The 12,731-nt window shown below is 37.7% G+C and overlaps 1 protein-coding gene and 1 long non-coding RNA gene across 3 annotated transcripts in view; one reads left to right on the plus strand and one right to left on the minus strand.

The window, feature by feature from the left end:
• Nucleotides 1-3,725, plus strand: part of LOC109293227 — a 9,697-nt gene extending 5,972 nt beyond the window's left edge. The window contains exon 2 of the long non-coding RNA XR_002096271.1: nt 141-3,725. This is a non-coding gene — a long non-coding RNA (uncharacterized LOC109293227). The remainder of the gene's footprint in view (nt 1-140) is intronic.
• Nucleotides 2,540-12,731, minus strand: part of NLK (nemo like kinase) — a 146,966-nt gene continuing 136,774 nt past the window's right edge. The window contains exons 8-11 of one of the 2 annotated variants that reach the window (XM_019511041.1): nt 9,373-9,459; nt 7,644-7,842; nt 4,620-4,713; nt 2,540-4,111 (exon numbers count right to left, since the gene is read on the minus strand). In XM_019511041.1, the coding sequence (XP_019366586.1) occupies nt 4,057-4,111; nt 4,620-4,713; nt 7,644-7,842; nt 9,373-9,459 (435 nt within the window). In that variant the 3' untranslated portion in view covers nt 2,540-4,056. Of the gene's footprint in view, nt 4,112-4,613; nt 4,714-7,643; nt 7,843-9,372; nt 9,460-12,731 lie in introns of both variants that reach the window. The other variant, XM_019511042.1, reaches the window with a different exon arrangement.

Here is a 12,731-nt window from a genome sequence, read left to right on the forward strand (position 1 = left end):
TTCTTCCTCTTTTTAAGTAAATAAGATAAAGTCCACACTTTTTGGTTAATATATATGCAAAAATATTTTGGTTAAAGTGTTTTACAAAATAATAGATACAGGAATAAGTACCAGTTTTAAGTGTCTGAAGCTATTTTAAGGTAACTGCTCCTCAGAAAAGGCATACCTGAGTTCAAAATCTTTATGAATGATTAAAGTGTGAAACCAAAGCACAGGAATACATTATACCACAAGCTTACTGTTAGTTCACAATCAGTAAAATAGCAAGGCGTTGAGAATGAAGAATCTCATTCTCAATCTTAGGAAAACTGCTTTTGCTTAGGAAAACGCTGACTGCAAGAAACCCAAGAAATTCAAAGCATTCAGCCTAAAATTCACAGAGATTTTTGTGATCCAGAAAACTGACAGCTTCTCAGATAAAAAGAGAAAATATGAGATGACTAGTACAGGAAGAAGTACTTACTAAATCACAACATAGTAAGTTATACAGAACGGTTGCCTGCCAGACAGATTCTTGGATCTCTATTACTCGCTGACAAAAAAAGGATATAGTTGAGAAACAAGTTTAAAAAATTCAGGCATTTTTTTTTTTAAACTGTAGTTTGGCAGATAGGCTGCTCAAAAACCGACTGAAAGAAAACAGCTCTCTCCTCAAAGTCAGCGGGTACACAGCCAGTCGAGATATCCCAGCATACATCAGGAAGTGAATGCTAATAATCAACTTTTGTGGGTGATCTCCTGTCCTTGTGCTCTTATCTGCCAAGAGCCTTGTACTGTTATCTGCCACATCCAGAGTATCTACATAGCATATAATCTTTGCGCTTTTGAAACTTGCATCTATTCTTGCATCTCTTCCTGCATCTCTTCCTGCACTTGCTTTCTGAATTCCTGACCTCCACATCATTCCTGCAATACATTTATCAGTTTGTCATCTTTGTGACAATTATGAAAGTGCTCCAGTTAGTTTTCTGCACTCATTAATTGTGCCCCTTATCAGAGCACACGTCATAAAAGAAGAACATATGCTAAAATCAGACATTCGGGTCCAGTACTGAAAAATACTATTTAATCCCAATTATAATGATACCAACAGGAAGTCATATTTTACCCTTCCTGGATACAAAGAGGGATTCCAATCTGACCCCACATTTTCAATTAGCTCTCAGAGCAAGGTCAAAATAGAAATGTTTCCAGATCAAGAATTCCTTGCCCAGAGACAGCATTTAATGCTCTCATTTTTGCTGTCATTTATTTCCATGAAAAGTGAAGTTGAGGCAACAGGGAATGCTTGCCTTCATATATTTTTAAACTTCTCTTTTGTGAAAGTGCACTCATTCCTTGTGGTATTCTGCCCTATATCTGGGCCAAGGCACCTTGAAATGCAGCTGGTCAAACTTATTTTATTCCTTGCATGTTTATTGATGAGATCTGTCCATTAAGCTCTAGCAATTACCTGATCCAAGAACGGGACATTATTGTTCATCACATTAAGCAGCAAGGTCTTTACAAAGTTGTTTCTCCAGAAGAGAAGCGACAATGCAGAGATAGAAACAATTGTTTTTATAGCTGTACTAAAAAAACCTGAAGTAGAACTGAAGGTGAGTAAACAAAAGTAGTATTCAACTAAACAAAATCAATTTAGTAATTTCCATACATAAAACAATGCTAAGTCTTGAGATTCAGTTCATCATAATACCACAAACAAAGGCAGAGATGCACATTACCCAGAGTCACCAAGGAAGATCATGTCAGAGCGGGCAAACAGAAACCCAAGAGCTCCCAGCTTCCAATCTTGTGCTCAAGCCACCAGACCATTCTTCTCCATCCACAGGGCTAAGTATTTCTTGTGAGACGCAGATGTACCAAGTTTGTGCATTATTTGCTTTCTTTAAAAGGTTCAAGTCCATGAAATACATTAAATGCTTTTCATTCGATCTGGTGTTCCAACTTTGTGGAGTATTTGGGCTCCTTTTGTACTAGCTGCGTAGAAGACATATTAGTGCCTTTCCCTGAACGAAAGAACTGTGTGGACTTTGCAAACCACGGGAAAAAAAAAGACACGGGGCCAGTCATCCTTGAAAGCATAGCTTTAATCCTTCCAATACATTTAAGCATAAATCAATTTCTTGTTTGTCTTGGGTTAAAACCTGTAGTTCTTAATTTCATCCACGATCAAAACACTCCCATAAGGTTCAGAAATTCAGAGCAACTGAAGGCTGCTTCACAAAAAAAAGAAAACAAGGAGGCTCCCAAACCAAGATGCTTTGAAGTCTTCTTGCTTGAATTATTTTGGCCAGTATTAAGTCAATTTTAGAATCACTAAAAAGCTAACCACCACCACCAGTACCAACACAGGAAATGAAAGGATAACACCATTTCTTTTTCAAATGTCACATTTAATGTTTTCACCACTGTACTTCAAATCTACATTTTACAAAGTGACCAGCAAGTGTGCCACATTAACTGACCAACCTCTGAGATTTTACCTTTCATACCAGTGTCTTCTTGGGCTCTTAATTAAACACGTTTCTCATTCAAGTGAAGTGAAATGCTTCAGTTGTTTTTATTCACAGGAGCCTCATAAAAAACAAAGATATTGCACCATCTTTGTTTAGTAATTCAACGTTTGTCTCTTTCACAGCAAATAATTACTTCATTGAAGTTAAAACTTCCAAACATAACTTACTAATAGTCTCCAATTTCAGCTCAGATCACTCTTGTTGAAAATACTCTGCTAAATACAGATAACTTACAATAACTTTAACAGTTAATTGTCCATAACAAACACCAAGGTTTCTCCCCAGACCTATGCTCAAAATTTAAGACCACCCTTTAGTATTTCTTTGTACAGGTGAAAAACAGTCTTCAATTTTCTTGTCTTGTTTTAAATATAAAAGTTGGAAGGGACATTCAAGTTTCAAGTCTCCACACTGAACTTAAAAAAAAAAATAATCATGTGGAGGTAAACAAACCAAGTTGTATACTCCAGGAGGTAGAGGCCTTCAATTTGTGTTCATATATACATATGCACAGAATTCAGTGTTCCAACAGAAAAAGAATTAGCCAAAAAGTAATAAAAGTTATTTACTACTGTGACATTTCAAGACTTCCACAGCTTTGCCTAAAGACACAAACACAATTAACATAATTCCCTATGTGCTTTTTTTTTTTCCTTTTTCTTTTTTTTTTTTTTTCTTCTCTCAACTGTCCAGTGCAGGAAAAATTTCTCACAAAATTTCACAGACCTAAAATGTGCAAGCTAGTTTCTCTCTATACAGCAATGATGTCATGGTTCTTTGAAATTAGCCCATAAATGGAATTATTTACACACATAGAAGATGCATGCTTGGGGGGGGTTATGTAAGAAAGAGCAGAAAAACTTCTAATAAAAATAGATTAAATATATATATATTTATACTGGGTAAGGAAACAGAAGTTTAGTCTCTCCTAGTCACAAACTCATTCTCTCTACTCACAACATTTGATTTTAGAACAGCACACATCACCATCACAGCTCTAGTGAGAAGCTATTTATAGGATTTGATCATCAGATGACGTGCCCATTCATAGTCTGGTCACTGTCGTCTGATGAGACTTCATGATTGGTCGCAGTCAAGTTCTCTGTATTCCTTAAATTTTAGAAAATCCCAAATCTTGAGGAATGGCTCAATATCAAAATGTACGTCTGTCTGTCTTTTTGTACAGTCTTACCTCAATTTAAAAAACCAAAAAAAACCAAAAACACAGAACAAAAAATAACCTCCCCAAATTTGGTTAAATTCTGTTTGTTCTGAGCTGAGCCATCACAGCTGCACAAGAATTCATAAAACATGTGCAACTCTGGGTAAAATATTTTCTTCTAAAAGCACAACCACTTTACAAGATTAAAAGTCTAGTACATTGCTAAATATTATTCATATCATACAAGTAGTGGTTGTTAATTTAAAACTTCATTAGTAAAATTACAGTACAAGCATGATTAACCTCCAGAATTGCAAATCCCAGACTCCAGTGGAAAGCTACATTACATCTTCAGTAGTATATTATCTTCCACTTTTACTCCCAAACCAGTGGAGATGGTGGCATCTCAGATGGCTGAGCAACAGTGGAACTAGAATACAACAAATACAGAAAATCAGTGCTCATTTGCTACAGGTAACAAGCAAAACCAAACAAAAAAAAGGCTAGGTTGGTAAACAAGCATATGCCACTAAAAACAATGCTATTTTATTAAGTATATTTGTCATCCTTACTTTTTCATCTTCTTTATGTCCTCCCATTTATCACTTTATTTATTCTTTTGCAATGCAACTACAACATTAGAATCTCTCAACATTTAAAATCTCTCACCCTTCATTTTTACATGACAATTCTTCCACCTTTAGCTTTTTGCCCAAAGATGTTAGTTGAACTTTCTATACAATTTACTTAATTTCAGCTTCGCCTAAGTAAAACTACTTGTAAAGTTTAACAATAAATATATTTAAACTTCTTTGTGGAAGTCAGCTCTACAGTTTCCCCACTCCCATCAATTCAAAATCAAAAAACATTTCAGATGTATAATGAATGCTGTACAACTAAGAAGTGTGAATTAATCAGATGTGATTACATACAGTTACCTAATAAAGCTCTTAAAAGCAGCAGACTGAGGGTTGATGCAGAGAGGTACTCTGTTTCCTTTCTGCTGTTCCAAAATGAACTGATGAATAATTTCTGTACAGGAGAAAATTCCTATCGTTAGATTAGCACTTTTGTTTCAAACCAAGAAACAATACAGAACTGAAGTCAAATGTGGTTTTCTTCGGTGAAAATACATGCAATAAAACTAACGGGGGCACAGAAAGGGGGGAAAAATAATGCACTCAATTTTTTCACCACCATTCTGATGCAAACTGCTAACTACCACCAATGCCCAGGGAACTTCCACTTAAACACTGAAATAAAACAAGTAAAATACAGTACTAATCCCTACTGGAACACTAATTGATGAAAGCAGACTATGGAAATAACTCTAAAGAAGGAAGGGTTTCATGTTTTGAAGACTCTCAACATTAATTGGAGTTGCAGGCCTGAAGAACACAAGCCTAATACCCATTATTTATTAGTGGTATATAAAAGATGAAGGCAAAACCAGACTGGCTAATAAGCCCAGTTTGGTGCATCAATGAACAGGAATGGCAGCTCCTGAATTCATGAACTCCACCCTTCCATCTGGCGAAGTGAAAAATTCTTGACAAACCACATATTGGCTGCATGCCAGTGCATCACCTTAATGCGAAGGAAAAAATAGGGACATGCACGGATGAAAAAAGAACAGGCTCCACTTACTAACGTGGACCTTAAGAAAAGGGCAATGTGCCGGAACCTATCCTGTTGGCAGTCATCCGTAATGGAAGGTTTCAGGAGAACTTGCTAAGCACTGTCAAGAGCCTGTTTTCTTCAGTACCTAATGGGGAAGCGGTACCACTAGAGAGTAATGGTGACACACTGTCTTTGATGTGAATGCGTACAGGAATGACTGATTCCTAGATGTAACTGGACCATTCAATCTAGCAGCATGTTGGGGCTCTCTCCCCCTCCCTTGGCATAATGGCTTGGAATAGAAGGTTTTGATATTTCCTATTACAGGCCATAATGGGAGTTGGTGTGTATGCACTATATATACGTGTGTGACATGGCTACAGTTGTACAGAAATGAAATAAAATGTGTAGCTACTTTAAGAAAAAAAGCAAACAGTTGTTTGCCAGATGCTGCTGACAGCATTATGATTGATTCTGGAGTAGGTATCTTTCCCTACATTGCATATCTGCAGCAGTTTGTGACTAGAGATGCATCATCTTATGCGGAGGCCTTTCAAGGTACAGTAAAGAGTCTAAAATAGGAACAGAAGGCCCAGTTTGGAGCTAGTGTGCCAGTAAGCAAAAGTCTGTAGCAGCAGGCCACAACAGATATACACGTTAGGAATAAAGAATATTTTTGCGGGGGTGTTAGGTGGTCGTAGCAAAACGCAGAGCCCATTGTGGCATTCCTTTTATTCTTGACCAGGCTGTCATTATTTCACTAGAAGCAGTACACAGCGCCTTATTTCTAGAGACCTACAGCTTCTGCTGCTTTCTTTTAGCACTGACCTGGGCAAAAGGCTGATTACGGTTAAGAAAAATCTTTAATGGAAAAATCAGTTTTTGAAACCAACCCAGACAATGTATCCTATCAGGAATAGACCTTCCAGTGTCTGAGCATTAAAATGTAATTTAATTAAATGAAATTAAAAATAGACAAAGTGAGCTACTATGTCTGTCACAAGACGCTTTAAAAAGTCTAAGTTAAAAAGTTACTTGATTTTTGCCTATTTTACATTCCAGGTTTCTCATCTAACAAGAGCTATCTATACCTGCTGTCCAAAAACAGGAATATATTCATTTTCAATGAGTGCAAAAAGTTCCCTCTAGCTTCATTTTTGGCTGTGCAGTTAATGACAGTAAATAAAGCAGAAGGATGTACACCACTGAGAAGTGCTGGCAAAGAATGGGAGAAATGGAAAATGACTGGATTAAAAAAAAAAAAAACTCTGTGAACATGCAAAAGCAAAAAACCTGGAGAATTTTGGAACTGTGTATCCAATGGAGAAGATAACTCAAGATGTGATGACAGCTGTTCAGCTCCTTTTTTAAAAAGAGGGATTCTCTTTTTTTTCCTGGATTGCTTCTATATCATTTGCTATTCAGGAAGTCAAGGGAAAAAATAACATTCCTTCTATCTCAGAATTTGTATTTTATTCTACCTATACGTTGTCTTAAAAATGTACTGATAATATCACTAGCAAAACTAAATCCCTCCCCATATTCCTATCCTTTTCTGTCTTGGTTCTATGTCCCAAGGCAACGATGTAGTACCCAGATCCAATTTCAAAGAAACAAAGTCTATTTTCGGTTTGTTCGTTATGATGGGATCCAACCTCAAGTCTCTAGTGCTGCAGAGCTACTACTAGCACTTAGTAACCTTCTGCACCAATAGTTCCTTCTTTCAGGCATCAGAATTGATTTTCCTCATCATGGCATGTCAAAACCCAGCGCGTGTCCTTTGTACCACTGCCAGATCCATGGAGTGGCACCAGCAACAGAGCTTATGACAGCAGCTGCTTTAAAGGCATTTGACGTGGACAAATCAATATGAACAGACCATGATAGAATAAAATCGGACAGAATTAAGCGGGAGGACCACAAAAGAATCCTCTTTCTACTAACTACTTTTTGACCATGTCAGCTCTCCAAAGCATAGTCACGAAGACGCACAATCTTTCCCTTATGCTAGCAGTGGAGTTTTCATACAGACTTCCCAGCTAATATACAGTCTTTCCCCTGCATGGGTCTCCAATGGGGAATGTTGGCTTCAGAGAAGAATATTAATGAGAACAAAAATCAAGAGACTCAGGCACACCAACAATTGGGTGGCATTATGTCCATCAGAACAGTAAGAAAGACTAATCTGATAAGGGCACTTCTAGTGAACAGGAACTGGCACCTCTAAAGAATAAAGGCTTCTGCTTCACTGCATACAGCAGCATTCCTTGATTCCAACTATCTGCTCTCCAAGTTGGAGCAGAAAGATACACATCCAAATGTGAAGAGTGCACGATACCCACCTTTCACCTGCCGAACAGAACTGAGGTTCTTTTCAAAAGTGTCATCAAATTTGGGATTAGTGATGGGTTCAAAGTCACTGGTATAAACTCTTCCAGTAGAGGTGGAAAAACAACATTTACACATACATGTGTGATATCGCAATCGCCCCTCATCAAGATACGGGTGAGCTAAGGCATCCTTAGCAGATATTCTTTTGGACTGAAATATAAAATGAAGAAGCAGAGTTAGTGTGTTTTTAAAACATACTCAAAACATTTACTTTCTGTTCATATCTAGAAATGCCCTCCCATAATTTTTCTTCTAATGCTGCCTAAATCCCATAATGCCTTAAAAGAAAATGGTTTATACTTTTGTCTAATTATGCCACTAGGGGGAGCATCTTACTTAAAAACAAAAAGCAACGTAAAAAACACAAACAAAAATGAAACAATCACCTTTCTACATAGAATCCAACATGAAAATAATGCTGCAACAACTTCTCCTGAAACAGGTTTCACTGCAATTACTTTTTATATCTAAACTTTGTATAATGAGTGGTACAATAATCAAAATATTACCACTAGAGATACTGCCCAAAGCTAATACTTTGTACTGATACAGCAAAACATTTGAATACATGTTTAAAGTTCAAACCTTATCCAGAAAAATCACTTGGGTACATACCTCAAGTTAAATGTAATCTTAAATCTCACTGAAATGAACTGGACTTAAGGCTAGGAGAGTTCCTAAATAGCAACTTCCACTTTTAAGTTTTACAAAGTTTTTGGTGAAGGAAGTATAGCAAAGTAGCTAGTGTTTTCTAGAGGTTACAGCAGTGATTTGAGTCAGAAAATCTACAATCAATTCCCAACTCATTTTGACTGATTTTTGTCTGACAAAGCAAGTCTCAGATCCCTCCTTCCTATAAAATCAATGGCAAACATCATCACCTACTTCTGTAAAATGTTTTGCAACCTTTTGTTGAAAGCTGCTGTGATAAATGCAAAGTATAATTAAATCCTCACATTAGGGATGAGTAAAGTCACAACAGTAGCAAATCCCAGAGCAAAATCACCAGCAAAGCTAGAAACACAACTGCAGAGGCCCAGCTAGCAGGTCACTCTTCTAACTATGCTGCCTCTTCTGTTTTAGTACTGGTTCATCAACAACCTTTATGCTATTTTTTGCTGAAAGGAAGAAAATCTTTCTGACTTGCTTTACAGAGTAAAAAAAACTTGCGGAGTAACTCTAAAAACCGAGGTCCACAGCAGCAAAGGATTTAATCCCAATTTGAAAAACAGGTGCATGCTGAAATAATCCCTCATTTGATAGTGTGTACATATAAAAGGAAATCTCACGTTACACAGTTCATTTACAGCAGCAACTAGAAATGAATTGAAGAATCTGATGCTCTACTATCAAAAGCTATCAGACAAAAATAGTACAATTCACATATAATCCTGGGTGCCTCAGTTTCTTGCTTTCAAAAAAACACCGTCTTTAAAAATTGAGAAGACTATTTTGGGGAGGAGTTGAGGGGGGCAGGAGAGGAGGAGAGCAATTTTAATTATTTAGTGTTTGCCTGACATAGGATCATTCTTCTCTCCTTTTCAGAACAGAGGGCCATAAAAAATGGTGGCATAGAAAAAAGTTTCAAAAGACCCCTTAATCCATAATCTTTAACCCATTTAAAAGAACTGCTACATTTAAAACAATTCTGTATTTAAAAGGCAGAATAAAAATACTTACTGGATCAAAGACCAACATCCTACAAAGGAGATGAACTGCTTCATGTGTAGCTTGGCTGGAAAGTGTATATAGGACAGGAAGGGATGGCTGTAAAGAGTTTGGGGGAAAAAGAATGTCAATGGCAGTCATGTATGATCACTCTTAAATAATGTAAAATAGTACACATTACTAAGAAGAGTACACATTACTAAGAATGACTAAGACTATAAGTTGTACTGAAAGGGAGATGCATCATCTCTGAACCTCAAACAAGAATATCATCGCTGCTGCTAAGCTTTATGCCTCTGAATAAACAGCAAACTTTCCTTCCTAAAGACTTTAGACATGGGGTCTTGCAGCTTGCACTGAGTCCCATGTTGCTATGGCTAGACTGCTATTGGTAGCAGAGCTAACTAGTTTAAAAGCTCACTTGGATGTGTCTATATTACACTGCAATATAGCAATATACCCTCACTTGCTATACTCCTTTCCCAGTCTCTCCAACATGTAAATTTAATTCAGTTGTAGTCATTTGAAAGTGAACAATTACCACCAGCTAGCACACCCCAGAATCAGAGGTACTGCCTTATACTTTGCATAGATCTTGGGTTCTGGAAATGCTATTTTGTACCAGCTATCAGCTAAATGGCAGTTCTTGGTGGACCAGCACTGCAATGGTTGCTGAAAGGTTTATTAGAGTAACAGCAGCAGTATGACTGATAAGCTTTGTAATGCTCTAAAGCAGTGGTTTCAAACCAGGCTGAGGAACCCTGGGGTTCTGCGATGGTCATCAGGGGTTGCACAAAGAGGTCGGGGAAGCAGCAGAGAGGGATGGGAGGTAGTGTGTCGCCACTGCCAGGCCGGGTCGCATGGCCCTCCGTCAGTATTTAGGACAAGGATAGGAATTCCATGAGTTTAAGAAATTTGAAAACCATTGTTCTAAAATATTTTCTTCCTGCTTTCCCTATATATTATACTTTATAGGTCACACATAAATTATATAATGCGCACACATCATTGACTAAAAGGGACAGTAGTTTAAGATCCGTGGTTCATTTTCCATACATGAGTCTTAAAGCAAAATGAAGGCAGGGGAATTCTTCATTCCCACTAGCCACATTTTTAGTCATTCTTACGATGTTGAGTGAAACTGTATGTGCACATAAACGCTTCTTCCTTAAAAACCTGAAAACACAGCTGTATTTAAGAAAGAAGTATAAATAACTTAGTGTGGGTAGTCCCCCCTTTTTTTGCAGTCAAATCACCCTGGGTTATAATAAAAATCCTAAAACCCATATTTAGAAATAAACAAACACTAGTAAACTAGTACCTGTATAGTACTAGAGCCACGATATGCTTCTCAAGACACAAATATTCGGCCATCCTGTCTTGCTGTCTCATGGACTTGTTTCAGGAAAAGTTCTGAATTATATGGAAGTCTAGTTCAACTTTTCTTACAATTATTGTTAAGGAAACATGCAGTTATTTAAAATTCACCAAAAGGGTTTTGTTTAATTTTAAAGTAAAAAATGAAATATTAAAAATATACATGATGTTAAACAAAATACAAAAGCAAGTTTCTTAAAACCAGTCAGGCTATAATTCCTGCCAAATATATTCACACTGGGCACGAGACACTTTACTGAGCAGTAGAGCAAATTACACATGCAGACCCTTACTGCACAATAATCTGCTCTACTCAGCAGCAAATTTGCTATCTGCAAATGCAAGTAGTAAATTAACTGCCATGTAATTACTGCGCAGCAAGGCTCGTGTAGACTGCTGACCAGGCGCTCTTTCCAAGCCCCCTGCCACTAGAGCCTGCCCCAGCAGCAGGCAACTCCCAGGAACAGGGAGTAATCGCCCAGTCTCTGCCATAAGACAGCTGTCTCTTGGCCCCGTGCTCCCTGCCAGCCCCTGAGCTAGCACCCAGGGGGGAGTGTAGAGACCCCTGTGGCTGCTACAGGTGGCTGGTGCAGGGCCAGAGGGGGCTGGAGCAACAAATCTACCCCCAAATGGGCACACATGTAGATGCGTGCCCAGGGCGGATTTACTCCAGAGTCAATGACTCTAGAGTAAACCCATCCAACAGCATTTGCACATGTAGACACTTCCATTTTAATTTATTTCAGAAATGTAGGAACGTTTTCTTTTAAACCACACATTTTAAATCCAATTTTGTCTTGTTTTTCTTCAGTTAGCATTTATCTACTAACTTATCTAAGGCCTTTGTTATACCTTTGTACTGTAAGGTGTCAGATGCTTCTCATAACCCATATTAACCCACTGTCATACTCTTCAGCTTTCACAGATAAAAGAAAACAGCTTACTTGTCAAGCAGGACAAACAAGAGCTGCTGATAAAAGCTACATGTGCATTTCAAATACTCTCAGTAAGCTTCAAATGCCTGCATTTTCCCCAACAAGCAGGTTCAACTTTCCATCTCCACATTTTAATGCAAAGTACAAAGGTTTAAGGGGCTGGCATATCAACTGCACATTGTGTGGTTGGACTGGAGAGCTAGATTTTTATTTGTTTACCAACTGTGAGGCCAGCACTCTTCATTATTTTAATTATTTTTCATTTGGCCTTTGCAATTCACAGCTTCACTCACACTGGCTGACCGTGTTGCAAACTGGAAACAAACAGTGAAATACTCTTTCAAGTTTTACTCTATTGCAATTACGCCTACTTCGGACAGATTTTTATGAGCTTATCTGGACTTCTCTACATATGCTTGACTATTCAGTGGGGCCATAATGTCTTGGTTCTTCCAATAAATTTACCAAATAAAGAATTTATACAACATTTTTTAATCTATCATCTGATTATCTACTGTAACATTATGTACTGTGCACACAAAACTAAGTTAAAAGAATGTTTAAGTTTGCAAAGTGCTAAAGAGTTGGAAAATGCCAGGATTTAAATGGTTTTGGACCATCTTAGTCCCCTGCCCCTCCTTATGCATATGCATTGCTAGACAGTTTTTGCTTTACACAACCACATATTATTTCTTCCACAGGATTCCTACCCCCTCACTGCACAGGACAGACTATGCTCAATTAATGAGCAGCTTTCCAATATTATGTCTTATCCTCATTACTTAATCTGTGGCGACAGGCCGTAGTTACTGCACACTATTCAAACCCTGTTCTGAAGACAGAATTATTCATATCCTCCTGGGCTTTTCTACGGCACTCACCACTAGAGTATCCAAGTGCTTTGCAAATTCCTTTTTCTTCACAACATCCCTGTGCAGTAGGGTAGTGCTATTATTGACACTATTTGCAGAATTTAGGCACAAAAAGAATAAGATCAAGCACATCACTAATTTTGAGTGCTTTAGGCTTGACTTTTCAGATTTCTTAGCACTACAACCC

The sequence above is a fragment of the Gavialis gangeticus genome, unplaced genomic scaffold (assembly GCF_001723915.1).
Source record: "Gavialis gangeticus isolate Ggan-Ray unplaced genomic scaffold, GavGan_comp1, whole genome shotgun sequence".
NCBI lineage: Eukaryota > Metazoa > Chordata > Crocodylia > Gavialidae > Gavialis > Gavialis gangeticus.